The sequence below is a fragment of the Aythya marila genome (genome assembly GCF_965140915.1).
Source record: "Aythya marila genome assembly, chromosome: 1".
Taxonomy (NCBI): Eukaryota; Metazoa; Chordata; class Aves; order Anseriformes; family Anatidae; genus Aythya; species Aythya marila.
Window position 1 is genome coordinate 201,375,258 of NC_139042.1, and position 24,903 is coordinate 201,400,160.

Here is a 24,903-nt window from a genome sequence, read left to right on the forward strand (position 1 = left end):
TGGAGAGGAAAGCATACCAGATTTATGGACACCTTCTGCAAGAGTCACAAAGCCTCACCTCTCTTGTAACCAGCCTGGCTGCCCTCTCTCAGCCTGAAGGAAAGGGTTGCAATGTTTGCACAGCACAGGGGATAAAAGGCTTGGAAAAAAATGTTTTTCAAAGAAACATTTTTTGAGAAAAAAAAAAAAAAGAAAAAAAATCATCACCTGGAACTTATTTCTTCTTTCTGCCAATAAACTATCCTTTCCAGAAAACAAAATTTCTTAAAATAGTAAGCAAAACTTACTTAACAATAGTTTACAGCATATGCATGAGGCAGTTCACTAAGCTTCAGGATTTAATATTGATATAGTATTTTTCTTTGGTACTTGGTTATCGTCAACCACTGCAGACTCTTCACCATGCCATCAGAAATCATGTTAAGAAACAAAAAATAGTCATCAGTATTTAAAGATAGAATTTATTCACCTTAACGTAACCTGTTACTAACAGAAACAAGACATATAAAAGGCTGTGTTTTAAAAAAGACACTGCCAATTCATAAAATAAAAAAATAAGTTTTCACTTGATATGAACTGAAAAAAAATAGTTAAAAAAAATCAAACTGAATATGCACAATGACACCAGATAAACAATTTGGTTTTGGTGTCAGTCTGTTGTCACTGACTGAGTGAGTGAGATGAAAGACAAAAGCAGAGAACACAAAAAATTCCCCCCCAAAAAAAAAGCTGATTGAAAAAAAATCATTTCGTTTAATATAATCTGAGCTTTTAGCAGTAAACGATGTAACAAATTTAGAGAAAATAAACATTTTAACTCCACAGCGTCCCTGTATAATAGCCAGCTATGGGAATGCCAAATTTGTCTTCATAGGAAACACCACATCCCATAGCAGTGCATGATACTATATTAAAAGAGGGTAAAAATCTTTCTCTTGAGGATATTACACTAGGTTTATTTCCAAAGCTTATCCCTGGCAAGAGTAGTAGTGACAACATAGATACAATCTTAGAAAGCATGCAATATTCTCCTGTCCTCCTAGAATTAGCTGGAATTTAGGATGAGAGAAGGGAAAGCAGTAAAAACAGAAATGAAACCCCAAAATGCCTGGGAAGTGTACAAGGGAATGGGAGAGGGGAAAAAGGGTAACTTCATTTTACTAAATACTTAGTAGCATTCCTTTTTTCTTAGCAGCAACTTCCCGAGGTTTGTTTTGCTCTACTGGTGCAGGGAGAGGGGCAAACCCTTTGTTGTTCCCCTACAAAACCCAGAATTGAGCAAAGAATCACTCAATGCAAAGCCAGGTCTTGTCATTGACTCAAAAACTTAAACCTAATCAAATTAACTCCATCATCATGGAAAATGGAAACCATTAAAGTGTGTGAAAGATGGTCACCCATAATGGGATGCTTTTTATTACTGGTGCTTTTTTGCACAGCAGTGCTTTTATACCACAAAGAACGGTCAGGAAGGTATGGCTGGAAGGAGAGATGGTAAAAAAAAGTGATTTACAGTAGAGGTTGAAAAAATGATAAACCACCAATCAGGAGAAAACGTAAACATCAAAGATGAGGCTACTCGATGTCCTTCGCTGAGCCTCTGTGAAGAAACACACCCAAGACATGGCTCTCGCCAAGTGTCGCTTATCCTGAGAAGGGCGAGTGCTTACCTTCCTTCTGGCTGCCCGCGGCGCTTTGCTGCTGCAACAAGCTCTGGCTGTACAAGGTGGGCAGCGCGGCCGCAGCGTACTGCTGGATTCCTGAGTAGGCCTGGGTGAGTGCGTCCATCGTGCCGGCCGTACCGTTCGTCAAGCCTGTTGCGCCGAGTCCTCCGTTCAGGGCCGCCATACCTGAGAGCATTTGAGCAACTTTACAAAAAACCCAACAATAGAGAAAAGAAATTGCACTTGTTCATTAGTGCTTTCCGAAAGTTGTTGGTATTATATTGACACTGACAACGACGGCAGTGCATGCAGCTCGGCGAGTCACCAAATGGGACTGAAAACAAAGAAACACGACTCTGGCGTCAGGATCACTTCAGCACAACGGTTGCACAGTCAAACGGACTCGCATGCAGCCTGCTACTGGCAAGTACTACAGCTCGGTGCTCCCCAAACCCCCTCTGCCCACTGTCCTCAACACCTGTGCTTCTGCTGGGGACATCCAAGGCTGGGAGAGCAGGATGCCCCAACCTCCATCCTTGCAATCTGGCCACTTGGGAAAGAGCATTCTGTGAGAAAACCCACTCTCTCTGGCCAGGTCTTTATCAGCAGGACATGACCACATGGTATCAGAGATGTTTTGCTTGTGTGGGGTCAGCAGAGAACCCCGATTAACAGCTTTTTGGAATAACACTCCATACATTGATGGGTTTTGTCCCTTGGGTTTGCGATAGGAAGATGAACTGTGAAGCTGTGTGCTTCCATCCTCCTCCTCCAGCTACTCCTGTGAGGACAGATGGATGAACAGCAGCACATCTGGAGTGACTGCAAGTGCTTCATCCAAACCAGGCATCTTTCATGAAGAAACAAGAGCATTTGGTTCTAGCAATGTGTTCCTTTACTCCTCACTGGAAGCAGAGTCGCTTTATTTTTTTTTTCTTTAAAGCAATTCTACATCCTGATAAATAACAGATTAATTTGACTGGGATGACCACCAAGGAAGAAGTTTCAGACAGGCTTGCTAGCTGTGCATAAAATGGCATCCCTTACCCATGCAAATAGTGCAGTCTGCAAAAGAATTTTGACAAACTCCTGGACTACATACAGCCTCTCTCCATTACTTCTATGCATCCTTATGGCTCCTAAGTGAGCCACATATAAAAATGAACGATGTTAACTCTTTTTTTTTTTTTTTTCCCAGAAATTCCAGAAAAAGTTAAATTTCCCATTACAGTTACCTTGGTAGTCATGGGGAGCAGGAATCAGAGACCTCATCGCCCACACCTCTGACTAATGTCAGAAGGAGAGTAAGTGCTCAGCAGGACAGAGAGGCCACATTTCATGCCCAACCAGATATCCTGTGCTCATATTTTTTAGGTGAACAGCTCACAAACAACTTAATTGGGCTTAATCAGCCCCCTCAAGGTACAGGAAAGCAGTCACCAGAAAAAGGGGGCATCTGGAACCACCTGCGACCATTTCTTACACATTGACTGTGCAGAGTTTCTGTTGGCAAAAGGATGGGTGAAAAAGTGACTGGTAGAGTTGTATGTGGTCCCCAAAAACTAGGAATATCGAAAAGAAAGAGATAGCTCAATTTCAGACCAATAATAAATGGGTTACGTTGAATTGAAGAAAAGTGAGGAAATCAAGCAGAGGACACTTTATAGTGAATTAACAATGAAATCTATTAGTCTGGGAAACAGTCTTCTTCAAGGAAAGTAGCATAAACCTTATCACATGAGTAATTTAGTGGTAGAAAGGATACTGGAGGGAATTATCCTGCATTGACAGAGGAGGATAAAGATACTGACCTACTAGTTTTCTTCCATCTCTTATGTAGATTCAGAAAGTGTATTCCTGTGAGTCTCTGATAATCAGGACAATTGCTCAAGTGGCACCTTTCTGGCTCCACCAGACTCTGTGCCAATTAAGAGAATTGTACTGCATAAATTATACCTTTTGATATTACTATAATTTGTGTGACTAAACACTTGACAGAAATGTGATATTCTTAGCCTTTGCTTAATAAAACGTCTTGCACTTTGAAGATTTCTCTTTCCCCTCCACCCCACTTCAGAACTTTGCTGTATCCTGATAGGAGATACTCGCTGCCATGTCTTCGAACAAAAACCTCTGTCAGAGCAGAGCCAGCTATTTCTTGTCTAATGGTTCCAGATGTAAAACAAAACCTGCAAGCCAATATAGTTTGTGAAGCATCTTACAGCTAAAGGACAGGACATTTTGAAAATGGAAATTCAAACTGATGGTATAAAGCAGTAATTTGGTGCTGAGCGTGACCTTAACCTACTCTGATGTTTCTGTACTGAGGTTTGTGTCATCGCTTGCACGTGTACGCACAGCATTGACTGAAGTAAAGGCTCTTGATAAAACAACTTGTATCTCTCCCTTTATTATAGTGTTGAAATAACCTGATAATAGAGGAAGTATTAGGATAACACGTTATCTTTTGTGAGTCATCAGCCTATTAGATAAACATGCTTTGTGTTGCTGTGGGCAGCATCCTCCCCCTTCTTTCGCCTAGAATCAATAGCCCCTTCCCACTAAATGATTTCAGATCAGCCAACAGATAGCCTCAGCTCACCTCACTGCCTCCGGGAAGGGCACTGCTATGGCTACCACAGAGTATGTGTCTAAATATGCCTCCCTCCTGAGCAAAACAGATCTGCAGAAAGGTGTCAGCATTTCTTCTCTTCTCCTTTTTTTTTAATCTTATTTTATTTTTATGAAATATGCAAGATCCAGCTTCAGTTACACATCTTTGTATTTTTTCAACCAATGCACCTCAGTCTGATATTGAACTTTGATCTCTTACTCACTTTTGTGAAATAATTGTTTGGAGTTTCTCATCTGTGGCCTTCTGCTTTTCCGAGTTACATAATACAGAAGAGACAATGCTTGGCAAGTCCAAAGGTCTCTGAAAGTGCCTTCCATGCACCCTCAAATCTGTCATGAACAGTTTCATCTCCATTTTACAGATGTAAATATGGGGGTAGAAAGGCTAAGTGACTGCCCTGGTTTCACATACAACTACTGTGTCATAGCTGTCCAGTATCCTAATTTAATGGTTTTCCTTCTTAATTACAAAGAAACTCTTCTACTCTCTTTATTATTTTTTCCTCATTATTCATAATTCTTTTTGTAAGTTACTTCATTTAAATTTACTTGCCCCAATGGAGACAGACCAATGTTTTGTCATTTACGGTCTTAGATGCTTCAAGTACAAATAAAGGTGACTGGCTGAATCCCAGTATGTACAACTGCTGCCAAACCCTTGGAGACAGTTGACTTACCAGATTTCACTTTACAGTATAAGGTCTCCAGACATGTTTCTACAATGCTTCTCTCTACAATGAGAATGCTATTAGTTTCCAGAACCCAGTTTATTTTTCCCAGACACAGCCAGGATCCAGAAAGCAGACTAAGTCTCCTAGTGAGCTCAGCCTGCAGGACATTCTCCCTGTGAATCTCACATACTTGGACATGATTTCAACAGAATACCTCCTCCAAAACCCTTGCGTAAATCAATGCCTAAGCCCAGTGTCACCTCCTGATACATTTTGGGGTGATGCTCAGCATGGCTGGTACTTTGGATCATTCTTGTTAATTCCCCAGCTGGAAGCATGTCACTCAATTCCAGCCTTTCTGCACAATTACTCCAGGAACTTTCATGACAAAACAATGTTTGAATGCTTTTACGGGAGTGTTTGTGACCACAGCATACTGTGAAACATCAAACTCATTGAACTTGAGATTTACCGAAGGCAGGCTCCTGGAGTGGTCTGAGTGTGAACAACTGGATCAGAAATAGTCACTAGGAAAAGCACTGGCTCATCATTAAAATAGACAGGGGAGGTTGTTTGCACTGGAACAATGATTTGCTATCATTAGCATCACAAACAACTGAAGTTGATAATCAGGGTCCTCCTTCGGAGAGGAACAGGTGCCACAATGCAGCATACGAGGAAGCAGTTTCTACTCTTTAGACCTCTCTCATATATGTACATACTTTCGCATATACATAGACATATCCACATATATTTTTAAGTATGTGTGCTATATACATAGAGATATTCTAGGCACATACACACTCTGCACCCATAAAAACATCCATGAAGAAGATTTGGAACTGAAGCCATTGTTAGTACAAGTCCATGGAAGTAAAGGTGGCTTATAACAAGCTTGAATTTGGTACCAGGTTGTGAATACATCATTAATACTTCAAATGGCACATGCAGGTAAGTTTGTACAAACAACACCTGAAAATACTTCTTGAGGAAATGTAAACTGTGTTTGCAGCCTAGCAATAAATGTTAAAAGGAACGCAAAAGAAGGATTCCCACACAAAGTTAAGAGCTCATAGGTGATTCATTCTTGATGTTGATGAAGGGAATGTTATCTTGGAGTGCTCCAGTGTGCCTGGGTTCTTTGTACTTGTGGGAGGGAAGCAGTGGGATGCTGTATGCCGCACTTGATATTGTGACCTCTTATAAACCATGTAAAGGGTAATGACTGTTTATCAGGGGAAGGACATTTAAGTTTTCTTACTTACGGCAGTGTAGCCCTCTTACTAAGAGAGCTCATGAGAGTAGATAAGTTAGCTTTTCATGCATGCCATTTTCAGTGGCATGCTGTAATGAGTTAGAAACAGATAAGAAACATTGGCCTTTTTAGGGCCTAATGTGCTTACTTTTCTTAAATTGTTCTTAAGCCATATTTACTGTGAGGTTGTTTGCTTGTGTGAAATATGCATGTCCTTGCCAGAAGCAAGACCTGTTTTACACAAGGCCCCATGCAACCACTCATCATTGCTACATGGACAGCCATCAGCCCCCTTCCTTCCCAACTCCCAACAATGACAACCAGAGATCACAGAACAAAAAGATTGGGTGAGCAGCCAAGTAACAGTGACAAAAAGGACATCATGCAGAGCATCAGAGTGAGCAAGTGGTACTGAGGAGGACATCCATTCCTGGGGGGTACATTATGATGGGTCATGGACTGGTAATGACTAAGTAGATTCCTTGCATTGCTGAAGGAAATGCAAGGAACAACAGCAGCTAAAAGAAGGGAGGGGAAAAATGCAGCTGGACCAATCTCTTCCATTTCAGGCAAAGGTGAAGTCATCATAACAGAAACAAAATAAATTCTTCTTCAGGAAAATCTTGACCAAGGCTGAGAATGAGGAAGAATGTTCCATCAGCTATTGCCATCTACTTAGGGGATGTCAGGGTTTAAGATGTATTAGGATAGATGCCCATGCTCTGGTATTACAGCTGACTGACCGCACCATTCTCTTATACTTCCAAATTAAAGGCCAAAAATTTGCCTTCATTTTAAAAGCAAGTATGCTGCTCTTAAGTCAATTTGATAATTCCTACAGACATTTTAATAGAACTATGTCTACGGCAAACATGCCTCTCTTACCATGACATTTCTGAATGAGGTTTTGTGTGTTGAGATGATATACCTGTTTTCAGACTCCCAAAATGAAAAAGGAGCCTCTCTTATAACATAGGTAACCAGACACCCTGCTGACATTTCTTTTACCTTCCATTTGCCCTGCAAGAATAGGAGTCTTTTTGCAGGGACCCAAAAGACTTCACTTTGCAGAGCAAACTATGTGAAACTTTATTAAAGACTCCAGAACTGCATATGTACCATGAATGGAACTAGATCAACTTGACCCCCTTATTTTGCATATAGATTAAAAATAATTGTATCATCATTTTACAATTGGTAGTTTTTGTGAAATGATTATTGGGAAAGGCTGTCCACCACAGCAATAAATACTCACTGTTTACGGTACCTGCTAGTGCATTAATATTATTCAGTCCAACAGTGGCTCCTGCCAGTCCTTGGAGAGTACCCAGAGAAGTCAAAGAATTCATGGCCGCACCAGCTGTGGAATTAGCAGTTGATGCAGCCACTAAAATGAAAAAAAAAAAAAAAGAAGCCAAAATTAAGGCCATATTTTAGTTATTTTAGTTGATCACAAAACCACTTACAATAATTTTGAGAGCAACAACAGGGTTACTTGCAAGAAAGAAAGAAAAAAATATCAGACCAATAGACCAACCTTGCTCAAAAAAATATTACTAGTATGGAAAATTCATGGAAAGTGATGAGTCTTGCACAGAAAAGACTGGATGACAGAATTTAGCACTATGCTATTTGCAAACATAATGCAGAAACAGCAAGATTGAGAACAATCACTTTATCAAAAGTTTGTCAATCAGTCTAGCATTCCAGAGTGATCAGCTAGCTGGCTGAGATATTGCCACCTTTTAATAACCATCTTTGAAAATATAGTATTATTCATAATAGTTTTGTTGCCATACAACATGCTTTTCGCTGTAGGCCTCTTAAGTGAAATCTGAATTATTCTGTAAGATACTACCCTCTTATTATGGCTATAGGGCACCATATGAACACTATTTAGAGGCCTGAAGTTTACAAAAAGAAGAATTCCATGCCAAATACAAAATGTAACTACTACCCAACTTATTGTAGGCTTTTAGGCTGGTCTACGTACGCAACTAGCCATGCATATGACCGCACAAATGGTATTGTATGCACTTCCAAAAGCTGTGCCAGAGGGGTACTGAAGCTCAGGTGGATGACAGGTCTTTGCTGCTATGATGCTGAGGGACTGCTGATGGTGGGTGAGATTAATCCATCTAAAACTGTATGCTTAGGAAGAGAAAGATACTTTTCTCTTGTCACAGAAAAGTAATAAGGCACCTCAGAAATGCCTAGCATTTAGGATAGGTTGGAACAAGAATTGTGTGTTTCACCCACAGAGGAGCTTTGAATAACCAGTGTGGATTAAAAATTTAACCTACAGGTTGGTAAAGTTATACCATGTGAATCATACTCATAAAAGCTGTGGAAACAGTTAGGTATTTAGCTTGTATCCAGAGCCTTACTTTAGTGTATCAATCATAAATACTTTCTTTCTTTTCCCTTTAAAAATGGCTTTATCTACTGAAAAGTTAACATTTGAAATCAGTGTTCTGTTGATCATTTACTGGAGGCACGTCATGTCTACACCATGTTTTTTTGTTCCTACCCATTATGTAGCTGTGAAATGGCTAAGACCACTTTTATCTTGATGTTCTTTTGGGCTGTTGAACACACCAGATTGCCCAGCATGCCCTCAAGAAAGTGAAGTCACTACAGTGTTCATCATCCAGTAAGGAAAGTAGAAAGCTAATTTTTAAAACTCAGTAGTTAAACCTCAAAGGTCTAATCTACAAAGCCACCCACCTTTACAACCTCAAGACCCACCAAAGACAAGTCTTTCCTCTTACTGTGCCTCAAAGTCCAAAGGACTCTCTTGGTGTGGGTGAGGAGAGATTTCCGGACTCTGAAAGATTCCTTGTCCCCACTTTCACCACATCTGCAATGTTAACTTGAGTTATTTTAAATGTTGCAGATAGAAGAAGCTTTGATTATTCAATCTCTCTCTGCAAGGCAATAAGCCAATAATGTCTTTGGTTAAAAAAAAAAAAAAAAAAAAAAAGGTAATCCAAGAAAGAAGTAAAAAAACCACCACTTTTGTCAGATAATGTGAACACCAGCAGAGAAGAAAGAAAAAAAATCAAAGGGAATGAATGTCAGTGAATTCCCTGTGACCAACATGGCTCTGTGTTTCTGTTCAAGTTCATTAGCAGATCATTTAAATGAAGTACATAAACCTCAAATCTGAAGGATCTGATTGGTTATGACTAGGCTGAATCCCATCCATGTCTGTTTCAGAGGATTATTACCATTTTCTCTTGAGGAAACACATATATTTAAGAAATGAGAGAAATGGGGGCTAGCAAATTGTTTGCCTGAAAATTACATTAAAGCTCTTGGGGGCAAATAACTCCTGTGAATGAGAGCCATACGCTCATGGATTGTCAACACATCTGTTGGAGAAGGCAGAAAAATCTGATTAAAACCTTCCCTCTTGCTCAGCCCACAGAGCGCATCGCAGAGGCGCTTATCATGGTCTCATTGCTCAAACACATGCTTTGGGGATGGCCAATATCTGGGGCCAACATCTCTTCTTTTTCTTTTATTCTTTTCAAGTTTCTCTATTCCATCAGACAAACACAGAGCAGGTGCCTCAGTGATTCTCCCATTTGAAGTTGCAATGCAGATTATTTAGCTTCCCTAAATAATGACTTGGCACATAATCAATGTAAAATACTCGTTGGAGAACTGAAGAACCTCAGAAATCAGAGTTTTGTTGTTGCGGCTATTTCTTCTGCTTAGCAGCTATCTATCTCACAGATCCACTGGGACAATGTTTTTTCCTGTTTGGCTTATTATTTCTTTGAGGAAAAAGAAACTGAACAAATTGTGTGGTTTCCATTATCTTATTGAACATGGGCTGAGCAGAAATGAAAGGAGCTCTTTTCATTAGGGCACTTGTAAGCGATGGATCCAGCACCTTGCTGAATGAGGTATCCTGAGAGATTCCACACCAGTTACCTTCTCCTCTTTGACTGCATCCTGCGCATATGAAATGAAGATGAAGACAGTGATGAGCTAAAACATCATCATGAAGGGAGCCATAAGAAGACCAAGATTTAGAGAGAGATGAAAATCTGTCACAAAATGCTGCATAAAATCAATAGATGAAGCAATGGTATTCCTTGTCCCCCAGAAACTTACAGGGAGATGAAACGAAGTCTTCAAGACTTTGAAAGTCTTACAAGACACATGTGGAGACTTAAGACAGCTGAAAGTTTTTACCTCATGAACTCCCAGAATATTTTGAAATTCATCTAAAGACAGGAACTATGCTTTCTCTGTCTTTTGTTCTTTCCTAGTTTCTTTCAACTAAAAAGTTGTAATGTATATGGAAAGAAAGGGGAAAAAAAAGAAAAATCACATGCCTTGTGGTAACAGTAGATGACTGCACTACTTTGGGGGAACTTGGATATCTTTCTCATGTCAGCAAAGCTCTTGGGCTCCACAACTGCCCGGAGTAATGGCAAAGGAAGTATAACGCACTGTCTGAACAGTGTTATTCTGTATTTATGGCTTTTAGTTGACCAGATGACAAAAATACATTGGATACCTACAGCATTTATAAATTGTTTTTACCAGGGTCCCCTGCCACCATATAAATTAAAATAAAACATTTCACAACTCCCTCCATCCTCAACACCAGAACGTTACTGTTCTGAATTGAATCACTTCATAGTTGTGCTTAATAAACAGTAGACATCTGTCTCCAGGTATGTCCACACAGCTTGATGTGTGGACATGTAGTGCTGCTAGGAATCACCATCTTTGTGTTACTGGTGCACCAGCATTTGGCGGAAAACACACACAAAAGAAGTGCAAATGACTTAGGCTTTTGGAGTCACTCCATATGGCACACCTTGAACCCACAACATTTGGTATATTATTTTTCTCTTTATGTTGGAAATTTTATACCTGTCTCCTTAAAAACTATACATGTCAGAGAATCAGTATGTTTCCAGGGCAGCATTAACTGAATTACCTGATATGGAAGCTAGGGGTAGAGATGCAGCAGAATGGACTCCAGCCTGATGAATACTGGCTGAATATACAATAGTCTGAGAAGAATAGAGCTGCTCTTTATCTGCTGCACCTATCACTCCCTCATAATTTTAAGCCCTGGATAAACATCAGAACATGATGGATAGTGTTTTGTCTGCTTGAACGAACTTTTTCCTCTCTAATATCAGTCATTGGAATAAGCCAACAGCTTTCTCAAAGTCTCTGACTGTTGCTCAATCAGATACTATTTGCCCTAATGAAGGAGTTGCGAGGCTGAATCCTTTGGCCATTGTGAGAGCTCAGGCAAGATGTTCATCATATTCCCCTGTGACCCTTAAATTCTATTAATACGTGAAAATAATATAACAGTATTGGAAAAAGAAGTCAGTTTAGACTTGTAAGAGTAAGGAGTTGTCCTGTGACCCATAGAAAAATATGCAGTTTCTTGCAGATACGCTGTGTGCTGGCCACCTGTTGTCTTCTCCAACCAGGACACATAGAGAAACTTTACAGAACACTGTAGCATCTTCAACTGTGAAAGCTGAGAAGCTTAAAAATGTATATTTAACTATTAGAGACTGAAGATCCTTCTTCACTGTTTCCTCTGTTCCCAATTTTCTGTGTCAGTCTCACAACTATTTCCCTCTTTTTTCTTCCAAAGTACTCAACTTCACTTTAATAAATAGCCAGACATCCCCAAATAATATAAATAATGTTATTAAGAAGCTGAGAAATGGAGGAGGGCATGCCGCAGCCCTTCTTCCTAACACCCCAAATCCCTCCCGATTCCCGCCATTTGATCTTCCCATGCTTCCTCCCTTTAATTGATGAAATTTTTGCTGCAAGACTCATTATGAAAAAAAAGACTTGGCCTTTGGTTAATATATTCTTTAACAGATCTCTCTTTGATATAGGAAACATATTTTGATTTGGAGTGGATGCTGTACACAGTATATATATATTTGTATTTAACTACCACTGTTGCTTTCATGGACATTTTTTAAGGCTGGAAATAGATTTTCATCTATTCTCATCAACATTTTAATTTCTGCATGTAACAGGTTACAGCACCTTCTATATCTGATTTTTTTTTCCCCTCAAGAAATCTAAATGAGCAATGAGCTGTTTCCCTTTTTATTTAAACAGCATTTCAACACAGTTCCTAAAAACTGCCAACCTAGAAAAACAACCAGTATTAGCATATAAACTTTTGGACATTCTGTTGGCTAGCTTAAATCCACAGAGTCATAATGATTTACACCATCTGGATTTACATCAGCTGGAAAACCAGGTTCAGCATCTAGGAAAGGCAATGATGTGGAAATATTTCTTTGGCTTTGCTGTGCACACTGTGGATGGGATTAATTTCTCCATCTTTGGCAGTCTCATAGTTAGTTTGACCTATTCTAGTCAAAGCTATTCTTTTGGATTGTCTTCGAGGTTAAGATAACTCTAACCTCAATGCTCTACCTTTAGATTTCTTTCTCAGGATGAGCTGAATTGCCCTCTGGAAGTGCCTCCACTGACTGAGATGGTAGACGCAGACCTGATATGCAGGTGGACATGCATGGACATAGATCCTACAGAGAGGTAACATGATGGGGGGTGGATGCTGCCTTTCCTGTTGGCCATATGTTGTGGTACAGACCTGTGATCTGTAGGTGAGAAGTCTGCTTTTGTCCTGTGTGCAGAACTGATGCCAAACTATGCAAACACTGAAATTTCAGTGTAATCCCCTCCATCAAATCTTGAGCTCACAGAATTGCCTGATGTTGGGCAATCCTGACCTAATATGCAAAGGATGTGCACTTTTCTGCAAACCCACCTGGTCTGAAAAAGGAGCTAGACAGCAGAGACTTATGCAGTGTTACAGTACAGGTTACACAAAGTAGCATGGGCTGCATGAGAGCATGCACGCTGAGCTACTGGGTGCTGCTGATTTCTTTTCCAGTTCTGCCTCAAACTTCTTGTGCTTCCTTGGATAAAGCATTCACTATGTTTGTTGCACAACAGGGTTGATTCTGCTGCTTCCCATTTGCTGGCTTCTCTTAGAAGGCTGTAACTTGCAGGCATGGGTACATTCTTATCATTCCTACTTACTCCCTATGCTTAAGACCAAGGAGTGTCCTTGACAGGGCTCCTAGGTATTCTCAGCACAAAAACCAAGGACCTGTGTTCATCTGTAGTACAGACTTCATGCAGTACAGACTTGTAGTAGAGATTTGGGTAAATATCTGACCCCCTCAGCCACGTTGCTGGGGCAAATTGTAAAATCCTATTCCCCAACAGAGGAGCCCAACTGGAGGGTCCAAGAAGGCTGCCTGGGCACTTGGTGATAAGACAAAATACTACGTTAACACACCCTCTCACTGCTGCTCTGAATAAAAAGACATTTAAATCACGCGTGCGCTGCTATAATTTTGCAGCAGGATGGTTTAAAGTGTGTATTAGACCACATTCCTTCCTTAATTTATTTGGTATATACCTGAGTAACAAAGAACTCCAGTGACTTCTCAGCAAAGCCATTTTCCACAGAACAAAAGGGCTTCTTGGAAACTCCATACTATGTTCACTAACTTGGCACTACTTTCTGGGTGGTAATATCAGTAGGCTGTGCACTCCTGCCATTCCTTTTTGCCTTGTCCACTCCTCTCCTCTGCTTCCACACTTCTAGCATACTGTCTGGAGATGAAACAGTCACACTGCTGGCCCTGTACTAAGGTATTAAAAATATTAGAGAGGCATTTCAAAGATTATAAGCGAGGTTTCTTTTTGGAAGCATTATTTTGGTTTTAGGGTAGGACTACAAGAGAGAATGGGCAAAGAAAATTAAAGGCAGCTTCCTCTCTGCCTGCTTGGAGGGTTGCTGTAGACCTTCACCTACTCCATCCATGTGAAGAGAAGAGCTAATGCTTCTGGAGCAGAATCAGCTTTCTGGTGCTGCAGGGCTTCAGGGCAGCTCCAAGACTGGCTTAACTAAGCTGGCACTTTCCAAATAGAGATTCACTACAATAACTATGTCATCTCTGCTGACAGCTTTCCTTTAGGCAGCTCTCGGTTACACTCCACAATTGCCTGTCACTACCTAATGCACGGCACAACAGGAAGCTCAACATTTACTTTGATATCAGTTCCCTGCTTATCTGCTTTCTGGTCACATCCTGCTTAGTCAGTTGTAGAAGATGTGCATATGTTAAAAAGCAAAGCACACTGCTCAGCTGTGAAACACAACTTTGTTCTTGTTGTTTTACTTAATGGAGAGTTAAAATAATTCAGTGTTGGAAGCACTTTGCTCCAGTTAAGATGATACAGTGGTGCACTAGGGATCAATACTACCCAAAAATTTAAGGTTCAGTATCTCTATGACTCTAAGCATGAGAAGCTGCAGAGAAAACAAGCTTTCTTTTGGGAGACACTCCTGTCAAATTTGTATTGGCAGTTTTCTGAGTCCAGAATCTTCTTCCTTGCCATGAATTGCAGTGTGTTTCTGATTCTCTGCTGCCTTCCTGAGCCCACTGACTCCAAAGACGAGTTAAAATCTGACTTAATTTGATCCTGACTAAAGGGTTACAAATTGAAGAGACCAAGACAGGCAGAGTTGGCCAACCTTAATAAATTTAATACGGACAGATGCAAAGTCCTGCACCTGCAGAAGAGTAATCTCTTTCAGTGGCACAGGCTGGGGATAGATGGACTGGGGAGGAGCTCTGCTGAAAAAGATCTAAGGGTCCTGGTGCATGCCCTGGCAGCTAGGACACAACAGTGTCCTTGGTTGTATGGACAGGAGCAGAGCGAGGAGATCCAGCTGGTTTTTCCTGTTACTCAGCACTTGTTAGGTCTTATTTAAGTCCTACATCTAGTTTTGGGGCTCCTGATTGCAAGGAAAACATTGATCAAGTGAAGAGAGTTCAGTGGAAGGACACCAAAGCACTCGTCCTGGAAGGAGACATTGAGGGAGTTGGGCTTGTTCAGCCTGAAGAGATGGCTTCAGGGCATCCTAACAGCAGCCCCTCAGTACCTGTGAGGAGGTCATCAGGAAGATGGAGCTGCATTGTTCACAGCAGTGTGGTAGGAAGATGAGAGGTAAATTGAAACAAGAAAGGTTCAGTCTTGATATAACGAAAAACCTTTTCTCTCTGAAGTTGGTCAAACATTGGAACAGGTTACTCACATGGCCCAGTCTGCATCCTTGGAGTTTTTAAGACCTGACTGAATCAAGCTCTGAGAAAACTGATCTGACTTCAGACTGACCCTGATTGTCCCCAGTAAGTGACACAGAAGAGAGTAATGGTAAGAACTGGGGACAAATGGAAAAGAAATACTAATTCTAAGGAAAAAAATCTTTAATTTTAGCAAGTTGGATTTATTTTATTTTGTTTTGTTTTATTTTATTTTGTTTTGTTTTGTTTTGTTTTATTTTATTTTATTTTATTTTATTTTATTTTATTTTATTTTATTTTATTATTATTTTTTTATTTACTACCCAAAATCTCTTGGGTAAACAGAATATTCTTTGTCCCTTTGTTAGTAGAAGAGGGATAATGAAGCTAAGAGACAACACTGGCTTTAAAGATAATCAGATTAAGGCTATGTTTTCTACTTCCTTTCTAAGCTTTTGTTGCAAAAACCAATGATGTTTGCAATGATGTCTTGCAAACTGTACCTAAACAATACGAACACTTGCTGGCCCAAGTGAAAGACTAAGGATATTGGCAAAAGTTTGGTTGTGTTGTCTTTGCAAAGTCTGTGCAAAGCTTCCAACTTTGTTCTGATCTATAACATCTTATTTTGGTTGTGGTACGCTCTTAAACAGAGAAAAAATGGCACTTGGCTGTAAGAGTTTCTTGTGTAGCAGTGAATCTGGATCACCAGACTGGTGTAGACTGATGTTCTGCTAGATTCTGGCCTGACCTGGTCTTGTTTAAGATGTTTAAGGTCAGTCAACTAAGGTGCATTAACCGTAACAGGTTGGTTTAAGGAGATGGAGGCTATAAACTTCACTCCTAAACATGAATTAACTATTTCCTATGGAAAAGAGAAGCAATTCAAGCATAGGGATGATTGAGCTTATGAAATGAGCATCATAAACATGAGTATAGGGGAGAAGCGGGCAAGTCAATCACACCGCCCATGTGACATTGCTCTCAGGAATTTGCAGTTGCATTTCTGTCTGAAATGAGCACACTCTACAGGCTCTGACTGCATAAGGAACATTTTAAAGGGGAAGAATAATTAACTGATGACAGAGGCATCATCATTATTAGATAATCACAACCCAGGGGCATTAACAAACGTTGAGTGTCTCTAATCCCATGGGGTCTAATTATTCTGTGATAATAACCACACCTCCAAGTTTTAATTTATTCTTATGGAGAATCGGGGGGAGGGAGGTAGGGGAAAGGGGGGCATTTTAATATTTTTGCTGAAAGAAGATGCAGTTGGCCTTTCAAAAGGGCTCATCAGTATTCTAATCTAACTAGTGCCTGTGATTGGCATTAAATTGTCTGCCCTTTACGGTGATCTCTAGCCAATCTGAGCATTCACCCTCATACAAACTGATGGTCTGCCAGTTGCTAACATAGCCCCAGCACCAGTTGTGCTTCTTGGGGCTATTTTTGGCAAAGAAGAGGTGGATTTTCCTGCTCTTGGGAGGTTAATTCTCTATCAGGTTCTCTGACAAACACAATGGCCATAGTGTGGAAAGACGAGTAAAAACTTGATCGTTTTCTGGTATCTGGGAAGTGCTGTCTGACATGTCAAAAAGGAAGATTCTAGTAAGTTTAAGCGCTCTGCCTGTGCTTGGAAAGAATAAAATAAAAGTGACAGATGCTCTCCAGGGAAAAAGAACCAAAAAAGCAAGAGAGCAAGAAAGAGTCGGGGGAAACGAGAATGACATTATGGAGAGACATATACTAATATCACAGCCTTCCCTGAATAAGTCAATGTCCCTCTATTTCTTCATTACTCACAGGTGAACGATCCCTATGAAAGATTACCCATGTCTTCTCAGGGTGCAGGAAAAGAGAAATACTACTGAGGAATGGAAGAAAGGAAAAGAGCAGCCTCTCAATGTCTGATTGCATCTGTGTCACGCACGTGAAATTGAGACTAAGCAAGAAAGAGGGGGGATAAGGAGAGAAAAAGAAGAATCTTTCCCCATGGTGATCCTTTTGGCTGAAGGTGGCTTTTTGAAAACTGCTTTATATTTCACAGTGTCCTGTGAGTGCACGCTCACACACAAGAAACAAACAAACAAACAAAACCAACCCTAAACATAGAGAGGTGAACCAAGTCATTCAAATTCTTTGCAAAGACAGAAGCAGCTAAGGTTTCCAAGAACTGGAGACTTAATTTAGACTCCTAAATACACACTTTTCAGGAATGCATGGGTCACTGAAGGCTAAGGAAGCTCTCTGAGTTTGGGACAAGTGAAAATCAGGGTCACTTATGTTAATCACTATGTCATTTATGTTAACGCTTAGCTTCACATTTCTGATTGTCTTTAAATTACAATGTCTACACTAAGCAACTTCCACAGCTCCCCAGAGGAGGAGGAGAATGCAAAGCAAACAAAGGCACTAAAGGTATGGTAGACAAAGCTATCAGCTGGCTAATTTTGTGGTCCTCTATTTTTCTGTTCCACAAGTTTCCTACAAACTTGTCTATCCATCAGAAGCCCCTTATTTTAGGAAACAAGGGATTACTTATTGGGCATATCTGCATGAATCTTTGTCGTTGTGTTTAAGGGTATATTTTCCTTTGAATTTATGAAGATGGAAAGAGAGACTAAAAAACAAGTTAATATTTTGGGCCAGTTCCACACTGAAGCTTCTGTTTTGTTGAAATGCATTATTTGGTGGAGACTATCCACCTCTTGTGTAAGCTGAAAGTCATACATCTCATTTCAGTGCTCTGCCTGAAACACATTGTGTGTTCTTGACAGCAGACCACAATGATAAATTTCTTTTGGTTTTGGTTTTGGTTGGAAAATACATTAAAGAGGCAGGAGAAAACAATAGGGCATAGTGGACTGGTTTGGGTTAAACTTCATAGCTGCCTGTTAGATACTTACAACTGTAACTGTAACTAAATGAAATCAAACCAAACTGAAATCTCACAATACGAAGAAAATGAAGACTAATTACTGTACATTTACGACTTTGTTTTACTCAGTGGGGCCAAGGGCCATGGCCTGTTTTCACTGAAGTACCACTGACTTTACATCAAAACCAGAGCATTTGCATTTCTGTGGGGAACTTGCAGCTGTGCTCTCATGCTTGTTCCTGCTATCTCACACTTTTTGGGGTAAGCTACTGTTCAGGTGCTCACACCCCAGAGCTGCAGTGATCTCCGTGCAGAGCCACTTCAGCCTACAACCACTTCTCAATCACCTTCCAAAGAATTTCTGACGTGGAATTAACGAAGCTTCACCTCAGGCCAGGGTCTTCTGCCTGCAGTACAGGTTCTGTCACACCACCCCCAGCAGGTCTGTGACATCTTTGACATACTTTCACCAATATGTAATAAAAACAACCAGTAGCATCTCTCCATAAAAAAAAGAGTTAGTGTCAGGAGAGCCCAGGCCTATAGTTTGACGTAAGCCATGTTTTTGTTGTAAGAATAATCAAATCACTCACAAAGGCAAGTTTCCATCCTGGTATGTGGGAGATGTTGGCCTGATTCATCTTCATTTTCATCTCTCTAATACATCTGTCTAAAGATCAGGTAAACTGTCCTTTGGAGATGTTTGTCTTTCCAATGCTATAGGATGTGTCTAAAAGATTCGTTTAGTTCAGATAGAAGTTCTATCCATGCTATCTTAGAATAGAGATGAGATAAACTGATATATTGGTATTTTGAAAAGTTCAGAATACACAGACATAGGAGTTACAAGTCCAGAAAATTTATGGATAATAATTTCCATGGAAGAAGGGATTTTTAGCAGGGCGTGCAAGCACAACCTCAGTGTAATACGATGACCCAATGGGTAGTCATTCACCTTGGTAAACAATGGAACTTGAGGACTACCCGGTCTCATACAAAATTACTTTCCCAGCTCCTTTGCAGACCATTCCTAAAGTCATATGCAGTTTGATGTGGCACTGGTTATTTTAATTTGTATTGCATGTTTTTGCTCTGCAACAGCAAAGGTCATCATTAAGGCAGTCAAGGGTTTCATTAATTTGGTTTTAAACTCATATAGTTGTTGGAGATACTTGTGTTTGGCCAGTGCATAAAATAAATCAATGGCTCCATATTCAGTGAACTAGATCTTTTCAGACAATGCTGCAACAACATTCACAAACTCTAATTCCCACTATATTCCATAATCTATCCTGCCTCAGGAAAGCAGACTATGAGTATCTATGGACACAAGCACAATTCTCCAGGGCTGCAGGAGCAGTGCTGGCAGTAGTAAATGTTAAATAGTTGAAAGCTCCTTCAAGTGCTTGAGTTTTTCTACGATTTGGATTGTTTTCTGAATATTATGAACTCTAGCATTTTCTTGGCTTGGACTTGTTGTAAGATATATAGCATATAAACACACATATCTACCTGCGTAGCCAAGCTGACAGTATCATGTTTCTTTAGTAGAAAACAACTGTGAATGAGCTTGAAATACTACTTCCAACAAAAACAGAAAAACAGCCTTCTTACAAATTGGGATTCTTGTGGACTGAAACAGAGATTAAGAGTCGGGTAGAGACACACTTTCAAAATATAATGTGTTACAAAGTGTTATTTGTACACTACAAGCAAAGTAAATCCTGAAATATGCTAAGGCAATGGATTTAATACTTTAGGACGATGATAATGTACTAATGTTTAAAAAACAAACATGTCTCCTGTTGAATTAGATCCTACTAATCCACGGTTTAGTACTATACACTGTTTCCTAAAAAAACAACAACAACAAAAAACACCCTAAAGAATTAACCAGCACAATGCTTCACTGAAAAATATGCACACATTTCTGTCCTTCAACCATGGTGATTATGCAATTCTAAGGAAACAGAAAGGTATTTTTCTGTGCCAAAAATTCATAAGATGTTAATGTTTATTCCAAAGAAGAGGCTAGGAGCTTTTCAAAAATGTGTCTTCCTGCAGTTGTCGGGTAGCCTCACACTTCTTCACTGACAGGTTCTGCCCACTCTAAACCCAACCTTCCCTAAGATCTTTTAGGCTGAATTAATACACCCCTGCTCAGAAACCTCCTTGCTAGGAGAATATGCAACGACCTGTTACATTTTATGGGACAAATGTGCAAATGGGTAATTCTGGTGGTTAATCAGTAGGCAGCCTGCTGCCACCTGCATCCTTCAGGTTCGTTTTTCCACCTGATCAGCGAGAGACACTGCTGTTCCAGGAATGCTCCACGAGAATTCATCACCCCTCTCCTCTCCTTCCACTGCACTGGGACTCCGGGAGATTTTTAGCCACAATTTCTCTTTAGGCATTTTAGACATTTTGAAACATTATTAAAAATATAAATATAGGTCAAATTCATGCCCAGTCCCCCTAGTTTTGGCTCCAATAAGTATGCTTGGATGCTTACTTAAGGGTGACCTAATTAAAGATGAGCTTAGCACCAATGTATTTCTCCAAGAAGCAGCATCATCTCTGGGCACTAAGAGCAGTCACAATCAATTCATTTATTTAGAAGCCTAACCACAGACTCAGAAACTTAACGCAAAGTGAGTGCGTTACTTACTCCTTCCATCACAGACAGCAGTCTCCCTGAACTATGAATTTAAGTGTCAGGCACTGGGTGGTGGGTGTGCTAAGGCAAGATTTTCCTCCATGGCTTCCTTGCAAACACCTAGTTTGAAAAAATTGGTGCTGAGATCAGGGTTAAGACATTGATTGCTCTGTGCTCACAGAGCAATGATGCTAATATATCTAAGGGTAAAACTGAAAATCATACACTTGGGTTGTTTAAGCATCCATCTGTCTGAGGCAGCTATTTAGTATGTACACTGTATATGTAAACCTTTATTTAAGATATGTGTTATATTTATCAACTTTTTTATCCTAAAAATAACTAACATTATGCTAGGGAAATTTCCTATGTACTGCAAAACAAATTAAGCTTATTTAAAATGATTTTATAATTACGGAACTTGCATTAATTCCACATGAAATGGTACAAAAATAATCAATTTGTACTACAGTATAAAAAGTGCCATTCTGCATTTTAAACTGATCTTTTCCAACATGAAACATCTAGTCCAATTCATTCTTTAGCAAACTGTCAGACCTTCCTACACACCTACTGGTAGGGTTATTTTTGGATCATCCTGGAAGCAAATCACATCTATCTCAGTGGGTGTACTGGCCTCTAACAAAATGTCACGGTGGCAGACTTGCACTGCTGATTGGAGAAAAACGTATTGTACTGAAGTGAACAAAAAGAGAATCTTCTAAGAATGATTATTTGAACATTCTCCACTGCTTCTCAGCTGAACCATGTTGTATATTCTATAAAATCTCTAACATTTCAACAATTGTGTTCACAACATGAATACCTTCAACTAACAAAGACAAGTTTTATGATATATTAGGGGGTAGACAAAATAATGAACCACAGAAGCTAACTGTAAGTTATAATTCTCTACTTTTAGCGGGGTTCAGAAAGGATGAATTAATTCTTTCAGGACAGACAGTAATGGTAATTCTTTCTCTCTTTCTCTCTCTCTTTCTCTCTTTCTCTCTTTTTCTCTCTCTCTCTCTCTTTCTTTCTTTCTTTCTTTCTTTCTTCCTCAGTTTATTCTATACTTCAGAGAGTTCCTTTTTTTTTTTTTTTTTTTTTTTTTTTAGGGTGGCTGTTATACTAAAATGTCAGCATCTGTCTGAAAATGAGTAGTTTTAGAGTTTTGTGCTTAGGAGGACTTTTTTCAACATACAAGTTAATGGGTAAATTCTGATATAATATGGCCAAAACTGGGCTTGATTTTAAGAAAGTCTTACTTTCTACACTGTACGTTTTTTTTTGCACAAAGATTTCCTGTTAGGTTCACACAGCAGATAAACCTGAAAAGCTTTGTTACTGAAGCATGAATAGCTAGTTCAGCTGTGTGAATAAATAATAGTTTACAGAATCAAATAATCATGAAAATGTCATAGAAAATCAAGGCTCCTAAGTCTGAAACTGAATTAGCTTCTGGTTTAGCAATTCTATCCCCCCACAGCTCAGAATTTATATTGAGTATGTTTATGCAGATAAATTTGGATGTATAATTAGATGTTTTGTCTCTTCATTTGCACATAGAAGAGCTTTCCTACTGGTTATTGAAAAAACATTTATGCATGAATTTTAAGAAATAAAATTGAAACAAGCCCACAGAAGCAGTGGAATCTCCATTCTTGGAGATGTTCAATCCTTGACTGAATGTAGAGTTCACCAACTTGCTCTAAGTGTTTCTGCCTTGAGCAGGGGCCCAGAGTAGAGACCTTGGGAAAAGACTCATCAGCCAGCATGATTTCGTGACTGTCATGTTATGGCATTAAACAAGAAAAAAACTATGCAGTGGTGGAAAAGGACAAGATGACAAAGTAAGTTCGTATTTAAAACCCGACTTCCATATTCTTCTTCCTTTTTAGAGTGCAAAAAGTTTTTCTGCTGTTGCTTAATATCAGTTTACAAAAAGATTGGGAGCTTCATAGCTCTTGATATCAGGAAAGTATCAAGGCTGTACTACCTATGAAGACCAGAAAAAAACACTGTCTGTGGGAAAATTAGGGTAATGGGTCAAATGAGGCAAAGGAAATGTCAGACTGTTAGAGACAGATACCCTCATCCTGGGCTCATATATCCTCCCTTCATGTCTACCTCTGGAGTAGCAGGCTCTCTGTGGGCTCTGTGCTATTCCATATGTTTGCAGGAGGTGGAAAGGATGTTCTCTGATGGAGAGGTCAAGATTCTCAACATTCAGCTGAGATTTGTCCTGCCTAAATTATGAAATTTACAGTGCTAATATCTACGTCTGAGGTAGTTCTTCCAAACTCCCTTTTGAGTTACTGGGAAATGCAAACTTCTGAGACCCAACCAAGGCGGAGTTGAAACAAACTGGCTCAGACAACGTACGTGGCCACATGGAGTTGGGTAAAAACTACCCCAAGGCCAAACCCCTACATTATGGAGTACTACAGCTACATGCCTTTAAAACAGGAAAGTATTGTAAGTTAAGTGAAACGAAAAGAAATTGAAGAATTAATTAACTAAATAGAGGTGATTAAAGTAAATAAAGGAAACAATTATCATATCAAAATAAAAGACAAGGAAGATGATTAAATGAGTCTTCAAAAGACCCGTGAGAAACTCATGAAAGACATAATATGCATTTTACCTGGTTTTTATTCTTTCATGATTTCATTTTCATTTTTATTCACTACCATCTGATAATTGCAAGAAACAGTTACTTTAACCATGGGCAATTTAAACCATTTTAATTTTTTTTCCAGGGCCAAGAGACAAAAGAACCTATTTATTGCCTGAGGGGATTTTTACTAAAATGAAAGCTTAATCTTTCATGTTTTTTTAAGCAAAGGCTTTTAAAAAATCATTTCTAACAATGCTGTAGGGAGAGACTTCCATGGGTATGCAAAATTGAAATTATAAATTTACAATTATAAAAAAATTAATAGTTTGGGGGATTGCATTGTCTCTGTTCTTTCTGAATGAATAGCATTTCAAGCTTAAGAGAAAGTATTTAGCACATGGAGGAGAATGAGTGTCCTTAGACTCTCTGGCGGTCAAAGCTCTTTAGTAAGTGTATGGAACATATGAGAGAAAGATCATTGGCATTTAATTTGTTTGGAGATATGTGACTGTATGAACCTTGAAGGAGTTTCATACAAATTGAACAGTTACTATTAGTACTGAATATTTTTCTTTTCCTTGTGAATATATTGCCATTAGAAGCCAGCAGCAAAACTTGACATTCTCAAATATCAGATACCATGTTGGTTTCTCACCTCCTGGCCTGTTTTTCTGTGTTGCCAATGCACCAAAGTTGGTCTCACCTCCATCCTCACCTTAGTAGTTTGATGTATTTAAGGTTGCTAATCTTACCTACATAAAATTAAGCTGCCAGATGATTTTGAACTGACATAGTCACAAGCTGGGGCTCTTATGACAGATGTCTACAAAGGACAAACGAAGAGCTCTTGGTCAAAGACAGATACAGGAGAGATGTTCAGGAGGGGTATGGTTATATATGGGTAAACACATGGACACAATTTATGTGATGTGGCTGCCATAGCTTAAGGCATATCAGAAATACATGCTCATGCCTATCCCTTTTCAGTGCAGTATTTTGGCTTTAACAGAATCAAGAAAATGATTAAATTTAAGCATGTACCTTTGCACTTTCCTAAATTTGGGCAGCTTTCTGAACTGAGAAATATTAATTTAATACATTATCTGGAGAGACACAAACATTTCTTCCTGGGCTTAGTGCAGGCTTTGAAATCAGACAAAATAATTTACACTTATGAAACACAACAAACTGAAGTGTTCTATTAAAAGAAAACTAGACCAAAAAAATACCCTCAAGGCTTCCAAACATCCACAGACTGAAAGGCAGATTTAAATGTTTTCTGCCAACATATTTCAAGTTCTAATGGAAATACTTTAAGCTACTATTGAAAGCTTTACTGAACTAAATTCAGTTTACAAAGAACAGAGAAGAATCAT

At 39.4% G+C, this 24,903-nt stretch overlaps 1 protein-coding gene across 10 annotated transcripts in view; it reads right to left on the bottom strand.

Annotated features, from left to right (window-relative positions):
• The window catches only part of CELF2 (CUGBP Elav-like family member 2), a 373,678-nt gene that overhangs the window by 15,124 nt on the left and 333,651 nt on the right, over window positions 1–24,903 (bottom strand). For 7 of the 10 annotated variants that reach the window (XM_082759989.1, XM_082759994.1, XM_082759986.1 and 4 more), the window contains 2 exons: window positions 7,480–7,611; window positions 1,671–1,850 (listed from right to left, as the gene is read on the bottom strand). In XM_082759989.1, the coding sequence (XP_082616115.1) occupies window positions 1,671–1,850; window positions 7,480–7,611 (312 nt within the window). The remainder of the gene's footprint in view (window positions 1–1,670; window positions 1,851–7,479; window positions 7,612–24,903) is intronic. The other 3 variants (XM_082759990.1, XM_082759988.1, XM_082759992.1) reach the window with 1 other exon arrangement.